The sequence below is a fragment of the Nelumbo lutea genome, chromosome 1 (genome assembly GCF_056320005.1).
Source record: "Nelumbo lutea isolate HS-2025 chromosome 1, American lotus-T2T, whole genome shotgun sequence".
NCBI lineage: Eukaryota > Viridiplantae > Streptophyta > Magnoliopsida > Proteales > Nelumbonaceae > Nelumbo > Nelumbo lutea.
The window spans coordinates 136522266-136548924 of record NC_142684.1 but is presented as its reverse complement, the minus strand read 5'-3'; the positions used below and the strand labels follow the sequence as shown (position 1 = coordinate 136548924).

General features: G+C 36.7%; 3 protein-coding genes and 1 long non-coding RNA gene across 5 annotated transcripts; 3 read left to right on the top strand and 1 right to left on the bottom strand.

The window, feature by feature from the left end:
* Nucleotides 1–901: 901 nt before the first annotated feature.
* LOC148877806 (uncharacterized) lies at nucleotides 902–3551 on the top strand. Its single transcript, XR_016099118.1, has 4 exons — nucleotides 902–1281; nucleotides 1432–1553; nucleotides 2978–3068; nucleotides 3167–3551. It is a non-coding gene; the product is annotated as an uncharacterized LOC148877806 (long non-coding RNA).
* Nucleotides 3552–5751: 2200 nt separating this feature from the next.
* On the top strand, nucleotides 5752–8607 carry LOC148877805 (putative UDP-arabinopyranose mutase 1). The gene is made up of 5 exons (XM_088970498.1): nucleotides 5752–5764; nucleotides 5867–6061; nucleotides 7376–7649; nucleotides 7741–7909; nucleotides 8119–8607. The coding sequence occupies exons 1-5, from the start codon at nucleotides 5752–5754 to the stop codon at nucleotides 8413–8415; spliced, it is 948 nt and encodes a 315-aa protein (XP_088826624.1). The 3' UTR covers nucleotides 8416–8607.
* A 2950-nt stretch (nucleotides 8608–11557) lies between these two features.
* LOC148877804 (sphingolipid delta(4)-desaturase DES1-like) lies at nucleotides 11558–15088 on the top strand. The gene is made up of 2 exons (XM_088944251.1): nucleotides 11558–11951; nucleotides 14055–15088. The coding sequence occupies exons 1-2, from the start codon at nucleotides 11799–11801 to the stop codon at nucleotides 14892–14894; spliced, it is 993 nt and encodes a 330-aa protein (XP_088800377.1). The 5' UTR covers nucleotides 11558–11798; the 3' UTR covers nucleotides 14895–15088.
* Nucleotides 15089–17091: 2003 nt separating this feature from the next.
* Nucleotides 17092–22946, bottom strand: LOC148877803 (Tetraspanin family protein). 2 transcript variants are annotated; one of them, XM_088944263.1, is made up of 6 exons: nucleotides 22155–22946; nucleotides 21559–21658; nucleotides 19336–19416; nucleotides 19127–19231; nucleotides 17502–17678; nucleotides 17092–17370 (listed from the first exon to the last, which is right to left on the bottom strand). In XM_088944263.1, exons 1-6 carry the CDS (start codon nucleotides 22316–22318, stop codon nucleotides 17359–17361), a joined length of 639 nt encoding a protein of 212 aa, XP_088800389.1. In that variant the 5' UTR covers nucleotides 22319–22946; the 3' UTR covers nucleotides 17092–17358. The 2 variants fall into 2 exon arrangements, with proteins under 2 accessions (XP_088800389.1, XP_088800383.1); XM_088944257.1 differs by lacking the exon at nucleotides 17092–17370 and having other exon boundaries at nucleotides 17375–17678; nucleotides 22155–22852.
* Nucleotides 22947–26659: the final 3713 nt, after the last annotated feature.

Below are 26659 nucleotides of genomic sequence, written 5' to 3'. Positions count from 1 at the left end.
AATTTGGGATAAAGATAGGAGAGCCAATTGTACATCCCCTAAAAATATAGAATCTGAAAGATAATGGTGGGATTTTGTCACAAATGAAAGTCCATTGGGATGAAGATAGGAGAGCCAATTGTACATCCCCTAAAAATATAGAATCTGAAAGATAATGGTGGGATTTTGTCACAAATGAAAGTCCATTGAGTTAAAAAGTTTCACCGGCTATTCATAAGAAGATTCAATTTGACCAAATCGATCAATCTAGACCAATTCAATTTGAGTCGGTCGGGTTTTCTTTAGTATCGATCATTTTGAGTTATAAAAAATCATAAATTGATGATTTCGTTCGATTTTGTTTTTCATGTATAAAAACTAAAATTGACCTGAACCAAATCGATTTAGTAATTAGCTTTTATTTAGTGTTATAATCTACTTATTTCCTACTTAACTAAGTTGTCTCTGTCCTAGTTATAACCTACTTAATTAAGTTATCTCTTCTTCTTCCACAACTTGATCCATGGATGGACCAGAAAATATTAAGAAAATGTTGGTTTTTTTTAGGAATGTAGAATCAGAAATAAACACTTGAACAATAACTAAGCCACCACTAAGTAGAATCAAAATCGATTCAAACCAATTATGTCAATTTTGTTTAACACAAGATCGATTTCGATTTCAATTTTAAGTAACCCGATCGATTGAAAAAACATAACCCGACTTGTAAAGAGCCCTAAATTCATCACCCCCTACATTGAGCTCTTTTAAGTTTTTAATTTTTTTTATTTTATATTTCTTATATCTATATTTGATGGATATACGGTGACCCCTAAATATTCAATACGTTTACAGTTTTAAAGAGTTTTATACTCGACACGTGTCCGATGCGTATAAATAGAGTAGAGACCGATTACCCGTTGGACAATCCGATGACCTGTTGGACCGATGGGCAAAGGCAGATTGGCTTTGGGCAGAGCCCGATGAGCCCGATGGAGATGCTTGATCACCTCTCTCGAGCTAGCCACTCTCCTCTCTTAATTCTCTCTTCTCCGATTCCTCTCTCTCAGTTCTCTCTCTTTGATCTTTCCCTACTCGGTTGCTCAGTGATAGTTGCAGTTGCAAAATTCGTTTTCCAATAATCGAAGAAATTGACGAAGGGAGAGTCTCTCGAAGTTCGAGATGCTTCTTCCCAAGTTCGAAGGGAGAGTCTCCCTCTTCGAGAGATCTCCTTGGCCTTTCGATTTTCCCTGTCGTTGCTTAGGGAGAACGAAGGAGGGCCTGTCTCCTCATCGAAGGAAGGTCTCTTTCGTTTTGATGCCTCCACTTCGCGTAGAAAGTGTCACATTGTTGGGTTTTGCGAAATTTATAGCTGCTCTTTTCTAGGGTTACCGTTCAGATCAAAGCTTTTCCAAGAATGGAATTCCTGAGTTGTTCTTGTTCTCATTGCAGGTCGTGGAGGAACGGTGAACTGCGCCAACAACGGTTTTTCACGTTTGCATGTTTTCCGCGTCGACTCGGTCGACGAAATTCTACTCCAATTCGAGTTCTTCTCGACTGTTCCAGACTTCCAGGTACGAATATCTAGTAAGTATTCTTGATTCTTGAATTAATTCGACTTGTTATTTTAAAATCGTTAATCTGTAGTAAAGCAGAAATTAGGGTTTTTTCTGTTGGGTTTGATATCAAAATTATTGATTTTTCTTCGGATAAGAAGTGGTCTTGTCATTAGGGCTCCTTCTTCCAGTGCAAATTGAGTTTTGCAGTCTCAATTAGGGTTTTCTGAAACGATGTTTTCTTCAGGGACTCCTTTAAGAAACCTTCCACCCCCAAGTTTGCAGTATTTCTCGTGAAATTTGACCTATCGTAGTATTTAACTTCTCTCTTTTTCTTTTTACGTAGAATCAATTTTCCCAAATCTATTATATTTGTTTCAGCAGTGCATTTTTTGAACTGCGTATTAGCAATTTGGGAGTTACACTCTATTAGGGTCAATTTTTTTTGTGGAGCTTATCTATTTTTTAAACTTGCTCCGATTGAATATATTATTGGCAGTTTCAATACTTGGATGTTTTGTAGTTCGACTTTCCTATTTTTGCTGTCTCTGAAACTGGTTCTCTCTGGCGTCGAGAATCAGATAAAAAGGAGCTTAATGTTTTTCTTTAGCCTTTCCCCTATTGAATATAGTTTTTAGATTCCGTAGGTTTAGAAGATAGAGTCTGTTCTATGTACTTCTATTTTTTTTTTATCTTATTTTTTGTGCCTGTTCTTATAACATTTAGGAGAAGAGAAGATTAAGTTGACATTTAGAAGTTGACTAGCTGTATATTGAGGATCATTTCATCTATTTTTTCCTTGGCATTCTAACCCCCAGAGGCGCGGATTCATATATAAGGTGGAATATTGTTGGAATTATTTTTTTTATAGGTAACGAGAGATAAAATTTATATTACCAATGAAAGGTAAAGGGTAAGGTAAGCATAAAGGGCGGGCAAAACTCCCTCAGAAGGAACAAAGTAGTTCCACAGCCCTGTCCGCACCTGAAAGATGGAAAACACACCAAATCATAGGCAGGTGACAGAAGCAAACGCACTTAACTCACTGCAGAGGTGAACCATACAAATAACCATCCCATCCTGCAAAAAGGATGACTTTCAAACAAATCCACCAGTAACAGACCTCCAGTCCAGTGATTTATCTTATTCACCTAGGAGTGGTATTCTCCAACCATCTTCTGCTTTTATCTGGCTAATGCCAAAATCATCAACCCCTTTGCCTGTATTGCCTATAACACAACGATATCCAAGTGAAATTCATTTGATGAATCTTTTGAAATAATATTAGAATCTGTGCCAATTTCATTATAGATGATGATTTTCTGCTTTATACAAATATGTACATGCCATATGGTTTTTTGTTGTCCCATAAATTATTGGAACTTACTTTCAATTTGGATATGGGTCTGATTTGTGTTCTTCTGAATGATGTGCTGAAACAGCTCATAGAAGCGATGACGAGTCTGCAAACTTATGCCGGGCTTAGTTTAGTGGGCACACTTTCTATAATTTATCATGCCTTCAGCAGTAGAGGTCAATTTTACCCAGCTATGGTGTATCTGTTCACATCCAAGATCAGTTTGGTGCTTCTTTTAAATATGGGTCTGATCGTTATGTGCATTTTGTGGCAGTTAATTAATCTCTTGTTCCTTGGGTCCCTCAGAGAAGCAGAAGTTGAGAGATTGAATGAACAGTCATGGAAATCCTTTTTGTGATCACAATATTCCGACAAGATTTCTCTGTATGTTTCTTGCAATGGTAACTGCTCTCCTGTTAGTTAAAACTTTGCATTGGTTGGCTCAGAAGAGGGTTGTGTACATTGAGAGTTTGAGACGACTCCATCTGTTCCCATGTTGTCTCATATCTGGATTGTGTCTTTCATGGGGTTCCTTCTCATCTTGGATAGTCTCTTCTCGTACAGTTATTTGAAACATTTGATACAGACATGGCAGGCTTCTGTTTCTATTTTCTCTTATGCTTATGCATTTCTTATTAGATATATACTTGAGATTAAAATGTTTCGTGCCATTGATTGTACATTAAGAGTATCCGTCTCCAACTATTTTGTCATTTTAAATTTTTATCTTAAAAATACTTACGTGCATTGCAATAGTTATTTGCACTTTTCCCCCCTATACATGCCTCGTGTCTTTTTTGTATACATGCAATAGGCAGCATATTTTAAAGAATTGCCTATGAACTTGACTTGGCTATTATCCCTGTCTACTAAATAAGGGGTATGGAACAAATTCATGGATGCTTTTGGAAGCCCAAGGAAAAGTTTATTGGCCAGAAGTAGCATAATGTTCCATCCAAAAACATCCATGAATTTGTTCTACTTCCATGAGGAATTAAGGTCCAGTTTAAGACCTTGGCGTCATGTACACTTGCATTTCTATGCATGGAAATTATATATTCAATGCATATTTAAATATGCTATATTGTGAAAAAATTGGTAGAAAATAAATAATTAAAAGGTAAATGTGCAGAAGCAAATTTACCTCAAGAAGGTAAGATCATGAAATTTATTAAATAATGATGGGTGATGTTTAGGCAACTGAGGAGCTTCAAATGTTTGATTAATGGAAAAAGAAGCAGAGCATTTCCAAGGGTAAAACAGTGAACAATTGAGATGCCAATAAATATGACAAGAAAAATTAAAATTAAGGGTGCATTTACTAATGCATGTTAATTGCACCGTAAATCTAGTTATCGACCAATTACATTGAAGGCTCCATACTTTTCATTAATTCATATTTCATAAATTATAGTATCACATTTAATTGGGTGTATTTTGCCATTACATTCCATGGGTCGATGCCAAATCCATAGGATGCGGTTTATAGGGGTTACTAGTACATTAGGAGGGGGCTATAAATTTAAATTTCTGAAGAGCAGTGCAGTCTGTTTATCCCTTTTATAACTTATTCTCTCTTTACCTTAATTTTCAGAAAAAAAAAAGATTTATCTTAATTTAATTTTGCCTTAATTTTCAGAAATACAGACTTTCTTTTATCCAGAAATACAGGTTTATTTTTTTTAACCTATTCTCTTTTCCTTAATTTCAAAAATAATTTATCAAAAAAAAATTAAAAGCATATTAGTGTAACCATTTCAATATGAGGTTCTCACCACTATTATTAAATATAAGTTTTAATTTATTTTAAGTAATTTTTTTCTAAGATGCTTTCACTAAAAAAATACCTTCTCAATTTTTTTTCTATACAATAATTGTATAATTTAATTTCTCCAAGCCCCTGCAACGCCTATTAACTTCTTTCAGTTTTAATCTCCCACTTATTCAATAAAGAATTACTTAAAATTGCTTCTTTGCCATCCCATTTGAGCACGGACCCTTTCTGCTAGTATATATATTAAAGCGAAAGGGGTGGTCTCCCCTTTCGCCAAATAGAATTAGCATTAGGTCAATGAATTGCACGTATGAACAATGCATGAGAGACAAATGCTATGATCACTTCTCTCTCCTTCATTTTGCATGCATAACGCGTGTCACTTTTTCCCCTGTCTTCCCGCTCTCCCTCTCATCTCTCTCTCTGTGTCACTCTATTTTTCCATTTCTCTCCTCAGTCCACACCCGCGTTCTCTCTCTCCTGATTTCAGAACTGAAGTCAATTTGCAACTCATACTTCTGTTCTTCGACTACTCGTTGCCGCCATGGTGAGATCGAGAGATCGATCCCAGCTGTTTCTTATCCTCCTCTCCGCCATGATTTTCGCCTCTATGTCTATAGAGGACGATGTGAAGTGCCTTACTGGCGTCAAGAACTCGCTCAGTGATCCTCAAGGAAAGCTCAGTTCTTGGATTTTTTCCAATAACTCGGTCGGTTTCCTTTGCAAGTTTGTTGGCGTCTCGTGCTGGAACGAGAGGGAGAATCGTCTCATCCGACTCGACCTCCCTACAATGAATCTCGCCGGGCTAGTCCCCCATTCTTTGCAGTACTGTCAGAGCCTCCAGGGTCTCGATCTCTCTGGTAGTCTTGGCTTCCAATCTCGCCAAGACTATCTGAGATGTCTCAGATGGTCTTGGCTTCCAATCGTTTCTTTTTATTTCTTCATCTTCTTTTCTCTTCCCTGTGGCAAAAACAGGAACTTTATCCATCTTCTTCTTCTTTACTAATCTGAAAGGGTTGTTGGCTTCCAATCAAGAAGCGTCAACTGCTTCTTAGGAGGAGCTTGTCGTGGTGGCTGCAAAAAGCATGCTCCAATCAGGTAACTAATTAATAAATGTCCTTGGTGACGAGGACGGTGTATCAGCCTCAGTCTTCAAGCATTCCATTGAAGTTAGACCAACAGAGGTCACATTGATCTTAGGAGGAGCTTGGGCGTTCACCTTAACTCGCAAACCACCAGAGGAAGCAGATTTTGAATCGATCCCACGAGTATCCAAAGTTTCCGAACCTCCAAGCATCATTGATGTTTTTGTTAAATCCAGAGATGGAGACGCCGCGGGGAAGAACGTCGAGGTGGAGAAACCTTTCTCTTTCGCGTTTCTGATCACTGCTCGAGGTTTCTTTTAGGCGTTTGAAGATTTTCTTTCTGGTCAATTCTGGGAAGGGTAGGTTTTTTCATGTGATTTAGTTCACATGCTCTTGCTTGTAGTGTGAAGACCAGATTTTGATTTGATTTGCTTTGATGACTTTTTGGCTGTCACAGTTTTGTTTATTGTGAATTGGTGCATATTTCTTGGTTGGGTTTTGTAGGGTTGTCTGGAGTTATTCATATTAGATCTGGTCCTGTTCTTTGCATCTTGTATCTCCTTAATTTTGTGTTTACTTTGTTCTCCGCTTCGTCCTCACTTTTAGTCATAGCTTGATTATGGGCTGAACTCTTAATTTTTCTGTTGTATTACTAGGTATGAGGTTCCTTTCATCCACTTTCCAAAATCAACCTTGTTGATGCGATGTCGTGACTAGAAAGATTGAACTTTTTATTATGAATATTTTACGAAAATATTTTCTTTTCAATTTATTGTGTGAATTGTAGTTTCTTTCTTTCCTCGACTCTTGCCCTAATAGCTAAATAAATAATTGGCAACCTTCTCTGGAGTTAAATAGAAAAGATCAGGTTACTGCATAGTGCTAACTGCTTTGAAGCGAATTATCTGTACTGTCATTCAAGATTGGTTTTTATAATCTGTTCATGTATGCATGCATATATCTTTTTTGAATATTTGGGAACTTCTGACAATGGATTTTTGTGGAGTGGGATTTCATTTAACTTCTCTGGGTTTTGCTTATTTGTTATTCTCCAAGATCTGTACTCTTTCATTAGAGATTTCCTGCCTTTTCCATCATCCTTGTGAAGTGTTATATTCATTTGGCTATAGTAGTTGTCTTAAGATAAGACGTCGATTTGAGTGTTTTGAGTGGTTTGGCTACAGCAATTTGAATTGCATTTTGGTCTAGACTAATTTGTTTTTCTGTTTTGAGATTTCACATTTAGAAAGAACAGTTTCCCCCCTCTCCAGATGCTGTAGAGCATTAGTTATGCAGTTTTAAATTCATTATTGGATTCATAATGTAATTACAGCTGTGAGTATTTAAAAGAGGGTCCTCTACTTGTGGAGAGGATCATTATGAAGCACCAATTCCTATAGTTTAAGCCACCTAAAAGTGTTTAGTACTAAAAAAAAGCCACCTAAAAGTGTTTAGTACAAAAAAAAAGCCACCTAAAAGTGCACAAAGATTGATGCTTTATGGGAATTCCACTTTAAATTGCACAATTTGGATGTTTTAGATGCTTGGGATCAATTACCGGATCTTTATGCTTGGATTTTCTCTATTTTTTTTCTCTTCTTTTTTTATTATCTAAGTGTTTCAGAGTTTGTGCTTGGATATACACAGGTTGCTAAGGATCCATCTGGCAAACAGATCAATGCACTGGAGCAGCACATAAAAAATCTTCTCTCCCCATCTACTCCTTTTTTCTTCAACACTCTGTATGATCCTTACCAAGAAGGCACAGACTTTGTCCGTTTATACCCTTTCAGTCTACATGAGGGTGTACCAACTGCTGTTTCTCATGGCCTTTGGCTCAACATTCCAGATTATGATGCTCCCACCCAGCTTGTCAAGCCTCTTGAGCGAAACACAAGGTGTGGTGTGGTCTTTTGCGTGGCAGAAAATCCTGATATGTACCCTCTTTCCATGATTGGTGTTTGTTAACCAGTTTCATATCTTTATCAGGTATGTCGATGCGGTTCTTACCGTGCCTAAGGGCACCCTGTTCCCTATGTGTGGTATGAATCTGGCATTCAACCGGGAAATGATTGGTCCTGCAATGTACTTTGGACTCATGGGTGATGGTCAACCAATTGGGCGCTATGACGATATGTGGGCTGGCTGGTGCACTAAGGTAAATCCATCTCTCGGTTCCTTCTTTTTGTTATGAGTTTTATTGTGATACTATGAAGCTAGATCTTTGTTCTTGTATGAATCGTCTGTTTTCCTGCCTAATTTAGTTATGAATTTCTCATGTTGCCTCAAAATGTGGCATAAATACAAAGAAAACTTTTGGCATAGAAAATTGTTGAAATTTTGTCCCTCTGGTTTGTGATTTTGTAGGTGATATGTGACCAGTTGGGATGGGGTATCAAAACTGGTCTGCCCTACATCTGGCACAGCAAAGCAAGCAATCCATTCGTGAACCTTAAGAAGGAAGACAAGGGTATTTATTGGCAAGAAGAGCTGATCCCTTTCTTCCAGTCAGTAACCCTTCCAAAGGAATGCACCACTGTTCAGATGTGTTACGTTGAACTCTCCAAGCAGGTCAAGGCCAAGCTTGGGGAAGTAGATTCCTACTTTGCCAAGCTAGCAGCAGATGCCATGGTCACATGGATTGAAGCTTGCCAAGCTACCTAATGGCACTGCATAGAGAATCTTGGTTAACGGTTACTACTCTTTATCTTGGTAGTTGCCTCACTGTTGTATTTTCCTATATTTCTCTAAGCTTTTTTAGATGAGAGCTTGGAGCATATGTATTTTTTTTGCAGATGGATACATGTAATTTATTTTTGAGTTTAGAACAATAAAATATTGGTTTTGGTATTGAAATTAAGTTTTTGCACCACTTGTTTGGTTGATAAATAAGACAATAACTAGGGCCTTGTCCTCCTCTCTCCAGCATAGTAGTTTCCTGTTTTCTGTAGGGTGGTCATTGCTCTGGTAAACTGGTAACGATGCAGAAACCTCTATCATTGTGATCCACTTGTTGGAGAGATTAACTTGGGAAGTTGAACAAAGAAATGAGACTTCTAAAATCTATAAATTGTAGGGGGTATTCTCCCATGTGAATTGTAAGTTCCAAAAACAAATATCAAAACCTGGTTTGAAAACAAATTGATTTTTAAAACAAAATTACAGAAAACAAGTTACTGGTTACATGTGTTTTTGTTTTTAAAATTGAAGACAAAAACGTGTTGTTGAATTTCTGGTTTAGTATAATCTGTATTCAAATTTTGTTTTTGTTAAACAAAACCAACACAGTTGGTTCAAGAATTTGCCTTTTATTGCTGATATGGCAATTTCAAAAACAAGTGGAAACAAAGACATTCGTGTTGCATAAAACCTCTTTAAAAAGCAAATTTTTAGGACAATTGTCGTATGAAAATATTCAAAACAAATTTTTAAGACAATTGTTAGAATATTTATCGGGTGCTTATTGATGATTGTGTTCACAAAGCTGTGCCTACTGCTGGAATCTGGTTTTTTATTTATTTCTCTGATGTAGGTTCTACTCCGAAAAAAAAAAATTTCACAAAGAGAAAGTTTGTACCATTTTCTTTGAACATCTGATACTCGAATACAAAATTAGAATGTTTGTTTTGCTGGATGTGTTAACTGCCCTAAGAATAGGGGTGGCAAATGGTTGGGTTGGGTGTGGGTTGAGTGCCAACCCACTCATGTTGACCCACTAACCCATTTGCCACGTTAGGGTCACAACCCACTTTGAACCTGACCCACCCCAACCCATGCCCCATTTGACCTTTTAATTCAATTATGACTTTTTTTTTTTACTTTTTTATATTTTAATTATATAAAAATATACAATTATATATTTCAATTATAAAAAGATTAAAAAACATTTTTTCAAAATAAAGATAAAAATGCATAAAAACACATTAAATGGCAAAAAATATGTTCCTTGTAAAAAATCAGAAATTGTAGAAAAAATGGAAAATGATAAAAAATAAAAAAAATTAAATAACAACATCAAATAAAAATTGTTAAAAACATAGAAAATTAAAGAAAATACAAAAAAAAATTGCAGGAAAATGCCAAATTATAAGTGGTTATTAAATCATTTATTGATTTTAATTTATAGATTAATCTATAATTAACAGACAATTATATTTTATATCATCATCATCATCACCATCTAAGCTTTATCTAACTTTTGGCACATGGAATATCGTAAATGAAATCAAGTCATGAATATTTATTTTTATAAGATGTTTTATAAAATATGCAACCTTTGAAGAAGCTAACAGTAGGGGTGTTCACGGTTCGGTGTATCTGATTTTGAAACCGTAATTGAAATTGATCGATTAACCAAATGATTGGTTTGGTTCATCGGCTTTTTGATTTTTTTAAGATTTACAATATATACTATAAAAGAATATATAAATATATTATAAAAAATTAGAAATATATAATATATAATACTATATTTTAAATAATAAATAATATATTATATATTATAAATATATATTTATATAATATATATTTATTAATTTATAATACATAGAAAATATAAAATATATGTATACTAGTCAATTCGATTAATTATTGATTTTCTATATTGATTAATCAAAACCGAATTGATATCTTTGATTTTTTAAAAATACTGAATCAACCGGTTTGATTGATCAAATTTTTTATTTCGTCGGTTTTTCGTTTTTGGTTGCTCACCCTACCTAGGTAATAGGGCCATTAGAACCTTGCATAATCAATATACTTTGCGTGGGGTGAGTGAGTTGTATTGCTATCATGTGTCTTAGCAATATCTATTCAAGGGATTAGGTCTTATCCAAAGTCAGATATATTGATGCGTGATGGTGAATGGAAGCTACTTACTTCCTATAGGACCATGTTAATTGTGCATGAACATTATTTTTTTAATAGAATAAATTAGTTAATTTTATAATCACATATATTATTTATTTTTCATTTTTTACTCTCCCAATTATTCTGTATTTCTCGCCCGTGTGCCCCTCGCTAGTTTTCTATTAAACCAAATATAATCTTAATTTTCGGGCTGGCTTTGATTGATTGTTTTATATTTTTATCTGGTTCATTTGTTTGGCATGGTCCGGCTCATCCGGTCTGATATCATTGTTCACGTATAAAAAAGTGGACATGGAGGGTGTTCTCCAATACAAAGGCTTAACCTATTTTAGCTTTCCAATTTAACCTAATTTACCCCTAAAATTGACATTTTGGTAAAGCTATCTCAAATAGGCTTCTCCAAGGCAGCTCAATCAACGCAGAAGACTTCCCAAACAGCCTCCAAGGCTTTATTTCCCGGATGGTCCGGGTTTAAAAAATGGCAATTTCTATGATGCCGAAAGGGTTCTAAGTTTAATGTTTTATACCGGAAGAATTTTGACCAATTAGAACCCGCTATTAATTTGAATTTTAATGATTGCCATTGATTGGTTACCACTTCTAATATATTAGTTTGCTTTTTTTGTATCATAGTCCGATTCATTTACTGCTTTCTTCAACTGGTTATTCATTGGAAACGGTTAAACCCAAGATATTTGAAACAAGGATAATTTCCCAATTCTGAAGTTTTAACCTTGCCATTGTTTGAATAAATAATTTTACCAGAACAAACCTGTTTTTATTTAATCTTTCTTTATTATAATTTCTGCGAAGCGCCCCTCTGAGATTACAGACCTCTCATCAGCTTGTCAGCATCTTCTGATTATTATAAAAAGAAAATAACAGAAGCACGTGAGCCTCCATGAGACTGAAGTTTGTAGACCAGGTTGTATATCCCAATCCAAACACAAGTCTTTCAAGGATCCCAGCTAATATCCTCCTGTATATACATTTGCTGGACCTAGGATCAGTGAATATTATTTTCTGGGGGTGAAAACTAAAAAGAAATCTTCCTTCTTGCTTTAACCTATCAATTTTCAGTTATATTGGAGTTGGACCTTGGCAGGAAGAAAGTACTCGAAAAAGGGTTGCGACTTGCGAGCAGAGGAAGTAGACGGTCTGTGGAGAAAGAGAGAGACATGGGTGGGGAAGCGGGAGATGAAGGAGTAATGGCCACGGATTTCTTCTGGTCATACACAGACGAGCCTCACGCTTCGAGAAGACGGCAGATTCTGTCTCAATACCCACAGATCAAAGAGCTCTTCGGACCCGATCCTTGGGCCTTTCTCAAGGTATCTCCATTTCCTTTCTATTTTGGTTGTTTTCCCGATAATGTGAACTCGTTTTCTGTTTGGTTAATTATGAGCATTCTTATACTAGCGATTCTTGTTGGGTCTTAAATCTTCTCTGTGTGTTAAAAGTTTGATCTTTTTTCTCTCGTTGATGGTCTTTGTCACTCTGTTCATATTATTTCCTGGGTCCTTTTCTTCCTCCGGTTTTGGTACTTCTGTTTTAGAATATGGTTCTCGAGAATCTCAGATTCAGCTTCTGTGTTATTTTACCTATATTATCTGATCTTTTCTGAAACCCCATATGTGAATTGATATTTTAATGTTGAGTTTTACAGTCATTCACTTTGGTTTTATCTGCAAATCATGTTTTTTGGTCTAGACCTACTTCAAATTTCATGCATTTACTGTTTTTTTTTTTCGTTGCTCTAAGTTGGGAGAAAATGGAGCTAGAGTTAGTTCTGAACATATCAATTGGAATCGATTTGCAGTATGAACTGGCATGATTTGTCATATGTTGTATTGTGGGGTCCTTCCTCTTCCATTCGGATCTAATGATTTAAGTGGTTTCTATGTTTGGTTGATTTATTGTATGCATCAAGTCTTATCCATATTTCTGTTCGGATCCCTGGTTCCCTCCAGAAGTTTGATTATTTTGTTTGTTCGATCTCCATTTGGTCGAAATTTTTTCTACATTTTAAAAATTCTACGGGGAAGCTTGTAGGTACTGTCACACTGAGGCGTGAGAGAGCAATTTTGATAAATGATTTAAAGATTGAACTGTGAGATCCATTGTCTATTGATCTAGCAACCCAACTTAATTCTGTTGATTGGCTTTTGAAATTTATTTTCTCTTTATTTGTTGTTCTAGTCTCTGGGAAGTAGATCTTCTTGTGTTGTTTCTGGTGATAGAAAAGGCGAATCTCTCCATATTTGGAGATCTTATCTAGTTGAAAAATATGGTGTTATATACAAGATTTACACACTTCCTTGCCCTCATCTTTTATGCTGCTAGTTTTTGCATCCAGCCCTGTTTTCATGTTTTAATTTATAACATTATCAATATTTATCAAAAAAAAAATTAAAACCTTATCAACTTTTTCCTCAATGATATTAATGGCCATTATCATGAATCTGGCCATAGTTGTCAAGGCAATGCCTAGGCGACAAGGCGCCCTTGGAGGCTTGCCTCGCCTAATCGCCAAGCAGTTTTTTATAGCGTGTTATAAAAAACTTTTATATTCTTAATCTTTTTTTGTTATAATTATAAAATAGATATTTTAAACTAAAATATTCATTTTGTGTGTTTATATACTAATTTCTTTTTATTATTTTCTTATTTGTTAGGGTTTAATCAACACCAACATTGCTAAATGCTGTATTGAACCTTCAAAGACTTCAAAACCTGAACCAATAAGTAAGGAAGAACATAAAACATTGTCTAGTCAACACATTTTCTTCTTTTTCTTTACTAATTTTGTGTGTTTATATACTAATTTCTTCTTCTTCTTCTTCTTCTTCTTCTTCCACCTTTTCTTTTCTTATTTTCCTATAACAGAAATAGGGGTTTAGCCCTTATATTTTTTGAATTTTCTTTTCTTTCTTCCTTTTCTTCTCATGAATATGTTGGAATATGTTGATTTTCTATACTTTAACATGAAGTTTATACTTTTCTTATGAAAATTATGGATAGTTATTAAGGAAATATGATTATGGAACCTAGGGAACTACCCTAGGATACATATTTTTACTTGAAAAAAAAAAAAAAAAAAAAAACATCGCCTAGGTGACAAGGTGCCCCCCTGTCGCCTAGCCTCACCTTGGTGCCTTGAAAACTATGAATCTAGCCTATGGATAGACAGGTTATAGACAAATTTATCTAAACAAATGAAGGTACGATTGAAGTGCATTTGTTTCATCTCTCCAATGAAATGCTACTTTTGCAGGCTAAAGTATTCTGAATCCAGAAAACAAAGAGTGTTTTGAATGCTGTAATTTGATTGCAGCTGAAGAAGTATTGATTGTGGGGATTTATGTTGTTTCATCAGCTACATCTTTCATCTGTTTAGCTTATTGATTCTTACACTTGATACTCTGGTGTTGCAGATTACTGTGGTTGTTTTGCTTCAGCTATGGACTGCAACTTCCCTCTGCAATGCTGGCTGGTTAAAAATTCTAATAGTTGCCTACTTTTTTGGCTCTTTTCTCAATCACAATCTCTTCTTAGCCATTCATGAGCTCAGTCACAACCTCGCATTCTCCACTCCGGTCTACAATCGCTGGCTAGGAATCTTTGCTAACCTCCCTGTAGGCGTTCCCATGTCGATTACCTTCCAAAAGTACCATTTGGAACACCACCGCTTTCAGGGTGTGGATGGCATTGACATGGACATTCCCAGCCAAGCTGAAGCCCATCTTGTTACAAACATCTTCACCAAGTCCTTATGGGTCATCCTCCAGCTCTTTTTTTATGCGTTGCGCCCCATCTTTCTCAATGCAAAACCTCCTGGTATGTGGGAGTTCACCAACTTGGTCATCCAGCTTGCTCTTGATGCTGTTATGGTCTACTTCTGGGGTTGGAAGTCTCTTGGTTACATGATCCTCTCTACATTTGTTGGAGGGGGGATGCACCCAATGGCAGGGCACTTCATTTCAGAGCACTATGTCTTCAAGCCTGATCAGGAGACTTACTCTTATTATGGGCCTCTGAACCTGCTTACTTGGAGCGTTGGGTACCACAATGAACACCACGATTTCCCAAGGATTCCTGGGAGTAAGCTCCACAAGGTGAAGGAGATTGCACCAGAATACTATCAAGGTCTCAACTCATACAGATCTTGGAGCCAGGTAATTTACATGTACATCATGGACCGGACTGTGGGACCATTTAGCAGGATGAAGCGAAAGGCGTCCAAAAAAGATTTTGCAGTCAAGAAAGGTAACTAGTTGCTGCCGTTGTTGATCTTTTACTTATTTATTTATTTTTTTAATTTATCCCCTTGTCTTGTGGGGGTTGTTCTTACCAAAATTCTTTTTGGCTTGTACCCTTGTACTATTATTTAGGGGTCTGTAATTTGTTTCTTTTTTTTACCCTTTAGATTGAGGAATATTTCATCCATTAAGTGAACTTTTATATGCCATTGAAGTGAGGTCAGGCATCTTACTTTATCTTCGTTTTCTGCCTTCTTTTGGGAAAATTCCTGATGATTACACTGTACTTTGGTTCCAGTGATAATTTGGTTCTCGAATTTTAAAATGCGATAATTCAGCACTTAATCTTTCAAAATGTGACAATCTAATAGTCGCCATTAACCATTTTGCTAATCAGATGTTAAGTGACATTTGAAAAGTCAAAAATGTCTTAAGAATGTCATATAATTCTCTTTATCAACCATCCAAACATCAACAATAAAATGAATAATCTCAAATTCTAGATCTTTTTAAACAGTCACCAATTGTTTTTATACAGAAGATTTTAGGATTTGGGACTATTCTGTTTTTTTGCAACATTTGGATGGTTGAGAATTTGATGGCATTCTTAGGGAATGTCTGACTTTTCAAATGTCACTTAACGATTAATTAATGAAATGGTTAACGACAGACACTGGATTGTCACATTTTAAAAGTTCGGGTACTAGATTATCACAGTTTAAAAGTTCGGATACTGGATTATCACATTTTAAAATTTAGGGACCAAATTGTCACTTGAACAAAAAAAAGTACAGTATACTGATCGAAAATTTTCCCTTAGACCCCATTAACAAACACCTGTTCCTATTTTCGTGTTTTTACGGGGTAATACACTCAAAAGGCTGCTGCACCTTGGGACACTGAGGACCCAGGCCAAAAACGCTCACGAGTGGCAATGCTACATCAGCTGTTCAATTTTTGTTGACAGAAATTTGACAAGCTGTGGAGCGCTCATGCTTAATGCTCCATTGTCCATGCCATTACTAACGGCATCTTATGAATTTTCGGTACCGTACGAGGCCACATCTCTTTGTCCAAGATTTTCATTTGGGTGTAACCACAAACAAGTGGAAGATGCGAAATTCTTATTAGACCCAAGGTTCAAAGTATCGATACTAATCATTCCGGGACCCCTCCAATATGCTTCTACAGTGAGTGTATTGGGGTTCTGTTCAGTTTAGGGGGTGGAAGAGTTCTAAACCAACCCCCCTGAATCAGTTGCAAAAACTAAAAAAAGCAGTATTAATTCACCAATAGAGGCATATCGTGCATATCAATATTTTGAACCTTGCACCAGATTGTAGTGAACGTATTGAACTGTATCAATTGTCTCTCCCTTTTTTTTCTTTCATTTTAGTTTAGAGAGATAGGTTTAAGGCTTATCTATCCCTAAACCGGATTAGACCCCGAAACACTCCCTGGAGAAATAGCTCTCTCTCTATATATATATATATCTATCTCAGTTCTCAGCCGATAGGGCCGAAATTTTGCACCTTGGGTTGTATGCTTGTTCAAATTCATTGAACATGTATTTGTCCTTTCGTGATTTAGAGGTCATTGACAAGCACGGCCGGTCACACTAGCATCGGTCCCCATCAAGACGCTGTTCCTGCATAGTTGTGTACTTGTGTTACAGTCTACACACGGATCATCTATGATTCAAATAAATAGATTTTGCTCCTTTTAAAATTAGGGCACAATCGCTTTTAAAGGTTAACCATTCACCAAAATGGACAAGGCCGAAGGCCACTGGCACGCCTCTCTTTTTTTCTTTTTTTTTTTGAAAATTTTTGAAAGTTTGATGAAGTGGGTACTACAACTTCATAGGAGATTAATTTGGGTACGAGATTGGGCAGAGCATGTTTCAAACACAACAGTTTCATGGTTCTTGACAGGGCCGGCCACCAATTAGCAGCTTCACTGTTAATTCCATGACTGCCAAATACAAGCACTGCCCAACAAGTACATAGAATACTGGAGGGTATTCGGTTTTTCCAGAAGAAACTAAACTACAGATATGATACTCCGAATCTTGGCATCCTGCTTCAAAAGGGCCTTTTGACCACGCCCCATGCAGGAGTTGGTTCGTGAATGCACAGATCACAATATTAGCTTCAGATTAATTACCACACTTATGGATGCTCAGAATCCTTCTAGCAATTGGCAAGTTAGGTGAGGTGTTCTACGATCTAAAGGATTGCTGTCATTGTCATACGCAGAAATACAAATTGTCACATATACACCTTTGAAGCTATGATTGTTCAAAACAGTAAAGCTGAAAATGTACAGAGATCGACTGTCTTCAGAACCTTGGTAATTCATGAAACAAATCTCCTTCAATTTCACATGCTCCAGACCATGAAGGTTCCGCTACAGAACCTGTCTTTTTGCACTTTGACAGCCTTCCGTTCAAAAGTCTAAACCATTCGTGAAGCCACTCTTACTTGTTTGTCTGACAAAGAACACATGTATGAGACGAGAAAATGAAATACTTGGATAAAGAAAGCTTTGGGATACCCAAGATTAACCAAAAAAACATTTTGGCTGAGACCAAAGACATCTTTATTTCTCACAAGTCCTTACATTCCAAACATCATTCTTGGGAGCATACTGAGGATTTCCAATCACATATGGAGGTGGATGAACAGGATTCTTCAAGAGTGGAAGCCTGGCTGGGGCATAATCATCATCACTATCACAGTAGCTTCCTTGATCTGGCCCGAGAGCCCTAAGAACCATGGACAATAAGATTGACAACCCCTGTACACAGAGAGTGGATGCTATCACCCAGTGTAACATAGATGATGTGAATGCCATTTTACTCATAGGATGGAGTAAACAGAAAATGTACATGATGAATGCCATTTTACTTATAGGATGGTACATGATCACAAAGATAAATTTTTAGACCTTTTTCTACAATGTTAAAATTCAAAATATATGGACTGTTTTAATAGTATTTACTTTGCAAGTGTCCCCAAGTCCATGATTTTTGTCAGAGTCAGACACCAGGATGTGCATCGGATTCTGATTCCCATGTCCGCTGGTCTGTGTCCATGCTACACTGTTCTACCTCATTGAAATCATTAGACATTCTTTTTTTTTTTGACCAATAATCATTCGATATTCTTTGTTACCTAGTGGGACCAAATGAAGGATTGAAGGGTCATTCCTACCAGTATTCATAGATGACATGGGATGTAGGTTTTATGATGCATGGAAATGTAAAATCTGGCAGTAAATGATGAGATGAAAAAAAAACACTGTTCTACCTCATTGAAATCATTAGACATTCTTTTTTTTTTTTGACCAATAATCATTCGATATTCTTTGTTACCTAGTGGGACCAAATGAAGGATTGAAGGGTCATTCCTACCAGTATTCATAGATGACATGGGATGTAGGTTTTATGATGCATGGAAATGTAAAATCTGGCAGTAAATGATGAGATGAAAAAAAAAACATTGACGAATAAAAAAGATATGTTTGTAACCTCGTAATCAATAGGAAATTATAAGACCTAAAAAATATAGGGTTATCATTTTAAACTCTTCTTCACTTTTCTAACATTCTCCTTAAACTCACCCTGACTTAGTGATACATCTGGGGTTCAAATCTTGGAAGCAGCCAATCTGTATGTGCAAGGGTAAGGCTGCGCATATCTGTCTCTCCCCAGACCCTGCATTGGCAGGAGCCTCATGCATAGGGCTGCCCTTTTGCCCTTTTAGATACCTTCTTGCCAAGTCAACATTAGTGACCATACCGAAGTGGAGTTGAATAGAGGTGCATGTTGTAATCTTGCAAATGCCATTTTTATTTTAACAGCAAATGTTTGACAAGGGGGTCTCTGGGGGTTATAGAAAAGTCGGAGCAAGTTTAATAGAAATCAGAAAGGGAGAATTTCAGTTAGCAAGCCTAAAATATATTTGAGCCAAACAAACAATGGTAAAAAAGGAAGAACCTCAGAAGCATTTCCCAAGAATCTATAAATTACTGTAATCCTGTACATGTATGCCATAGATTTTTTGCCCATTAAAAAAATCTGTGCAAAACTTGGTCCACAGTCAATTCCTTTGCACCGCTACCACATGCTTAATGGCTTCACAATTAAAAGATTGATTTTACACCTTCTGAATTTAAAACCCCAATTCCTGTTTGAACACCATATTACTTTCACTGTCTTAAATGAAAAATATGCATTTATTTACCTGTGTGCACACAATAAACAAGCCTATCCACTTGCAAATGTCAAAGTTCGATTTTATGAAATCTTTGAATTCATTAAACTCCCCTGTAGGATCTTCTGGAAAATCCTGATGCAGAAGGAAGACATTCCAAACAAGTATCAACATGGCTTATCTTATGGACAAGAGAGACTGTATAGAAAGGAAAACAGGGATTTGTAAAGGAACCATACCTCTTCCCAGTGATTGTTTAGAAAAATATCTGCAGTCACTGCAGCCTCCAGTAGGAGAAGCAAAATGACAAATACCATATACTGTGCCCATTAAGGTCAGCAATAACTGATAATCAGCACAATAAAGCTTTATGAAGTTGAGAGAATTCATGTTTCCTTGAATTTATTAGTACATAAAACAAATTACTTGTCTGTAAATTGCTTTACCATGGAAACAAATGTATATAAAACAGCAGAACAGGCATAAATAGTAGCCTTTCCTTTCAAAAGTTAAATTCTCACTGGACTAACTAAAATAATATAATAACTATTGAAAGATCAAAATTCAAAATAATCAAATATATTCTAACCCTGCATATTAAAATTGGGCAATTTATCCCCATTCCATTACATTCACATCTAGTTTGGACAGTGATCAAACATGAGAACATGACAATTAGATTAATTTAGTTTCTTGCTACTATGTTTCACAACCCTTCAACAAGGACCATGATGAACCAGTTTGACAACAATTAAAAATCGTGGGAAAGACAAAATGTTTCTATTTCATGTGGATCAGATTGGACCACTGTTGATTGTGTGGACAAGGACCGGGATATTTGCAGATTATAAGAACTGGAAAATCTCCAGAAGAATGTTGGATATTTTGAAATATCACAACTATAACATACTTCTTAATTGTACTAATTCTGTTCCTTACTTTTTTAAAAGTTTCCTCATGGATTTCTCCATGTATATGTGTACAAAATTTTGAGAGATTATAATGAAATACATACCATTTTTGATAAAAAAATACACACCATTTTCTCCCTCAAAATTTATGTGAAGAATTCCATTTATCTCATCTCGTTCTTCCAGAGTCCAGACAGATGCCAGGCTTTCAATAGGAAGTCATTGAAGCTTATCAACACTTTTGTAAACCTCAAGATTCCTGGAATTCTCTTATGCTCAAAAAATCCATATAGACTTCATAGTCCATTACTAATTCTCTGATCTCTCAAGTAACATAGTTCCACTTCCAGTTGCATGAACTCAATAAGTGACACGGGAGAAAAAATGGTTTTCAAGAATTAGAAAAAAAAAAGAGAGAAAAGAACAAATAAAAAAGAAAAGAAGGCAGCAGCAACTAGGAAAGATTCCTATGATGAAATTAAATGATATCAAAAGCACTAAATGCAAAACAATATATAAAAGAGAACTCTTGAATGAAACCAGGGATTCATCCAAAAATATCTCCAGTCAAAAGCTTTAAATGTCCATGTGTGGCAATAACATTGGACGTAGTAGTGGGTGCCAGGTCCAAACCTGTTGTAACCGCACCACTTGTGCATACAAGGAAATAAATTATTATTGTCTAATTAGGTATTAGGGCCAAATAACAGGTTCGGCAATGCTGCAGAAACCCATACTCCTTGAAACCAAGTTTGTACCACTAGAAAACCTAGAGAAACAATTAGTTTATAACACTTGTAATTCAAACATATAGGTAGGAAATTCACAAAATCAATTTGACAACCTACAATAATACCTGAAACCAAATTTTATATAACCTCCAAAATTATCAGCATGCATGTTGTAATATTTCAAGAACCAATTAACATGATTCTATGTAGGGGTGGGTGATCATGGGCTAGACCAAGCCAGGCTCTGGGCCTATGCATACATATATGTGTGTATGCTATATACATAGTTACATACTATACAATACAAATTGTGGGCCAGGCCAGGCTGGGCTAGAAATGATAACCCCTAATTCAATGCAATGTTGTACTTATAACTATAGGCTCTCTACCATGTACATAGCGCACATGCAACAGTAAGCAGATTGTAGATCAGTGAACCAAACAAAGCCCTGCTGTTATAAGGTAAAATTTTCAAAGGTCCCAACTGGATACGATTCTAACCTTTGGCAAAAAGATTACTGCCAAATATTCCGATTTTTAAGATAGAGATGTAAGGTAATCAGATTTAGAGCTTTAGACATTATCTTCATTCAGGAAATGACCATTCACAAAATGGTAAATACCAGAGCTTGTTGAGATCTTGAAGTGATAATTTAGACAAGGCAAAATGACCTATATAGTAAACACAACTAAAGAAGCATAATTTCCTAATCAGAACAGAATAATGGAACTAAACACAGTTCAGAGAAGCAAGCTAGTATTTTCAGCATTTAATGGATAAAACAACTAATTCAAAATAAAAGAAAAAGAAAAAGGATACACAACAAAGGCAATGGCCATTTGCGGTCTCTGCAGCAATATGACCAGAACATGTGAGCACGCACAAGGTGATTCCAATGCCAAGAAAAGCATAGATAAACCTGCAGTTTTTGAGAGAAAATTTTCAGATTGACTTAATATTACAAATAGATAAAGCATTTGAGGAAAAGAAAGTGCAGAAAATGAAGAAAGCTAGTAATTTTCAGCAGAAGAATACCAAATCAAATAAATCAACATCTGCTCGGAGCTAAGACTACATGCACAGCCTGAACGACGGTATAGCATACTTCTACTATTTTGGGACAAAGAAACTAGAATGGCCTACTTTCCTTTTAATCAACCAGCAACTGAAGAATAATTTATCTATTCCCTTTAAAATCTGAGAAAGATGGTCGCTGGGATAAAATGCAACTCATTAAAGAAACAGAAAGCAGAAATTGCATATAAGCATCCAAAAGCAACCAATTCCTAAGTCCTAAAAGGAATGAATTAATAAATTCACTTTCCTTAAATCAAGCAGCATTCCAGTTACAAAGATAAAATCCAGACACGGCGAGAAAGGCAGAAAGAAGATTGCTTAATGGAAAGATGCTTTACCATGGAGGAGAATTGGAGTCCCCAAGAGAAAGCCCACCCATGTGCTTATGCCAAACCCTAATCATCCACAGAGAGTACAAGATCATTGCTATTCCAACCATCCCAATAACGGAGTTTGCGATTTTGAGGAGAGATTGGAGGCAACTCCTTATGATACTCCCCATCGATGCTAAACCTCTCAAGTCTCAATCACACCTGCAGAAGCCCTAGTTTTTTTTTGAAGAAGAAGAAGAAGAAAGAAAAAGAAAAAACAAGAAACCCAGAGAAAGGAGAGACAGGGAATCACTACTCCACCATCAAAACCTCTGCCTTTTAATGGATTCAGAAACTGATAAAATCTGTGGTTGAGAATTTGGTGTTTAAGCAAAAAAAGGATTCAAAAGAAATAGATCGTTTTTTAGTTTTTCTAGATGATTGAATGATTACAGAACAGCAAGAAAAGCAGAAGAAACTTGGAAAGATTTTTAACAAGTAGCTAAGAATAAATCATCGAAGATTTTATTCTTTAAATTACAGATTCTTTAGACGCCAAAATATTCAAACCAAAAAAAATATACTCAAAAAAAATGGAATAGAATTTAGAATTTATTTTCTATCACTGGCTGTCATGGCCGCCTAGCTGGCATGATTCATACAAGTAACCGGATTTAGTCAGTATGCAAAGCCCGTTGCATTGGGAATATTTCCGTAATTGTGCCATTAAGATTTAAAAAAAAAAAGATTTTTATCTACCAAAATAGCTTTTGACAATCTTCAGATTTTTAGTATTCATTTGAAACCACATCATTTTGTACACACCATCACTGTACAAAACGCTGTATATACAGCGTAAGAATATTTAGGCCCAAAGTATAGTTAGGGTGGGTGCCGGATCGGAATTGATGCTAATTCATGGATAGGCTTTAGTGTATAAAGTGTAGATTTTTGACATTTTGAATATGGGTAATTGTGAAAAAGTCGTCATGAGTTTTTTGCGTTTCTCTTAAACTCGCCATAATTTTTTAAAATGTCTAAAATTCATCATGTCACTAATTTGACATTAAAAAGACTAACGACTATTAATATATTACCATTTTAACCTTCATAAAAATATAAAATATATACATATATTTTAGGATTTAGACATGTAAAAAATGAAAAAGTTCAAAAAATATTTTCAAATATAAAATACATAAAAACACAAAAATTGTAAAAATATAAAAAAATTATAGAAATTGCACACAAAATAAAAATTATTTTCAGATTATAGATATAGAAATTGAAAAGCAAAATCATAAAATAAAAATTTTAGAAAAAACACAAAAAATTATAGAAAAACACAAATTGCAAATAAATAACAAAAAATATAGGAAACTTTATAGATGATAGAAAATAGAAAATGTAAAAAAAACAAATTATAAAAAACATTAGAAATTATAACAAAACACTAAAAATGTAAAAAGAAAAAGAAAATTGAAAAATGAAAAAGACCATTTTCCTCTAACTCACCATTCAAGGGTGATTTGGTCATAAAAATTGTTATTTATGCTGACGTGGACACCTCTATTAAGAAACATTGACGGTGCACTAACGGAAGGTGAGTTTTGGAAAATAAAAGCTTACTGACATGGTGAGTTTTAGAATATATATATATATATATATTTCGAGTCGACTCACAAGCCGAGCTCTAGTAGGCTCGAGCTCGGCTCATTTAATTTAATAATCGAGCCACTGAATTGGGCTCAAGCTCGGTTGAAACCGAGCTCAAGTAGCTCGTAAAAAGCCTGGCTTGTTGCCACCCCTAACCACAACTACAATAGCCCAGAAGGCGCTAAACCAATGCTACAAAAACACCCACAACGAGTTCATAACTCAACACAGATTTGTAATAAGCTCAAAGCTTGTACAGACTTGCGATGAGCTCAAAGCCTGTACGAGCTTGTGATGAGCTCAAGGTCACCATAGACCTGCGATGAACTCAAAGGCATAGTACCGAGGATGAACTCGAAATCGCCATGGATCTGTAATGATCCCAAAGCCATCGCGAGCCTACAATGAGCTCAAAGCCATCACAAACCTGTGATAAGCTCAAAGCCATCGCAAATTAGTGACAAATGAAAAAATACGACAATTGGCCGATGTCACTCATGACAAGACACCTAGTAGGATTAAGAGAGATACGTAAAACTAGCACCGACATCATCCACGCCATGTCAGTTTAGGATACCTATAAAAGGAAGTAGCATACATGTATTATGAGAATCCTCAAACAAAAGGAACCTCGTCCTGGAGAGATCTCATGAGGCACCTAGCGAAACCTTAGTAGTGTCCCCCTGGCAAATGACACCGAATCAAAGATTTCATTTCCAAGTGGGAATCAAACTCTTTTGACTCCTTCCTTTTAGGACCTCGGGATCTCTCCATATAAAAGAAGACGTGAATCATAATGAACATACGACTCTCTATCAATAGAAGCCTTAGCCTACCCTTTGCTTCCAGCCTTCCTTCGTCCTTCAAAGAGACCACCGCACGTAGCCTTACCACACCACTCACATTAGAATCTCTGGTTATCCCTTGATCACAAAGGATGGTCGTCCGTAGGATCAATCTTTCTATTTTTTCCCTATTCCGAAAGAGCAATCCAATGAACACGGAAACATCAACCCAGAAGTCGGAGACTAGATTGATTAGGAGTTCGCCGAACAGGCTGACATTGAAATCTTATCCAATAAAGTATATGACTTTGAGGATTGTTTCGACCAGCTGGAGCAGATGCAGGTTGAGATGAGAAACACCCTACAAATGCTTCTCCAAAGGACATCGGCAACCGAGCATTCCCCATTTACCCCTGTTGGCCCTTTTGCATTTGTTCCTGTTAACCACCCTGTGAAGTTGAACCCCAGTATAAACGAGCATCCTCCTAGAACCAACCCCGTGCCTACGCAAGACCCGACACAAAAAACTCATTTCTCCGCCATCAAACAACCCCATGTAGTCCCACAAGACAACATGGTGACAGAGGCACCCATAGCTGCATCAAATTGAAAGAATATGTCCAGGGATTAATGGAAGAAAGCCACAACAAAGCCCAACCCGCACTTGTACTCCAAAAACCCTATTCTAACCGCATCTTATACAAACCATACCCCTCTGGCTACGTTCCACCGTAGTAGTGGCCTCAGTACGACGGGCAAAAGGGAAGCCCGCAAGAACATGTTAACAAAATTGAAGATGCTGTGGGATCATTTGCCTTGGACGGAGATTGAGAGAGTTCTCCAAGTCTTTGACCGGACTGGCATACATGTGGTTCGTCAATCTGACCGCGGGGAGTATAAACTCGTGGGCAAAGTTGGCGAAAAAGTTCCTTTCCAAATGATTCACCTTGGAGCGGAGTTTGATGATGGCAGACCTATGCAACATAGAGTAGCGTGCCAGGGAGGACCTCTTGGCTTATGTCACGAGGTTCTAGAAATTAACTCATTCAGTCTTCGATGATCACATGACATAGAAGAGCTTCATTGAGAAATGCATGCAAGGAGTGCACACAGCCTACAGAATAGGCATAAAAAATATTGATGTTGAGACCTTTAGTCAGCTGTGGAAGTGTGTAGAAAGAACAACATGCATTGTCATAAATACCACACCTCATTCAGTCCTAGTAGCATCACCGTATACAAGAAACGAAGCGTACACCATCGACTGAAGGCTTCAGAGCACTAGGGGGCCTAACCAGGGACCTTATTATCATGGCAACAAGTAGAATCGACGAAATGGCCCACTACCTCCACCCGTCCCCCCTTTCACCTGTAGAAAAAGTGAAGTGATCATGATAATGAACAAGTTGGTGGAGGAGCATGTAATCAGCTTGCCACCACCACCACTCGGAGTTGACCCAAAGAAAGAAAGGCATAGGGGAGGTGGTGCTATTACCACCAGTCACCAAACCACGATCTGATGGACTGTTTTACCCTTCGATGGTTGTTCGTGCAGAAAGTGGAACTGGATGATTTTGTCTAAAGGAAGTCAAACCAAATAGAAACCAACCCCCTCCCCACAACATCCCTAAGGAGGCAATATCAATGTAGTAGGAACATCAAGAAGCGACCGTCATGTTGATCTAGCGGTTCGAGCAAAGTCTAGATCTACAACAGTTCCTCATTAAGCAAGGAGCTAGCGCTACAATACGGTGACTTACCATCAAGGCGCTAGCAGAGGTGTTCAGGAGGATGCTCGAGCCTCAGCGCATGGACAAGTCCCATGTGGATTTCACCCCAAACGATATGCTAGCCACAGACCCCAACCACAACCGGCCCTTGTACATCATGGCCAAAATAGGGGGATATGAGATGCGGTGCTCGTTGATCGATCAAGGAAGCTCTGTAAACCTGATCTTCCTCCACACCTTGAAGCTGATGAACATATAGAAGGAAACCGTTAAAGGGCTGCCCATGGAACTTATTGACTTTAATGGTAATGCATTCATCATAGAGGGGTCAATTGAGCAGTCGGTGGCTATTGGACCATTC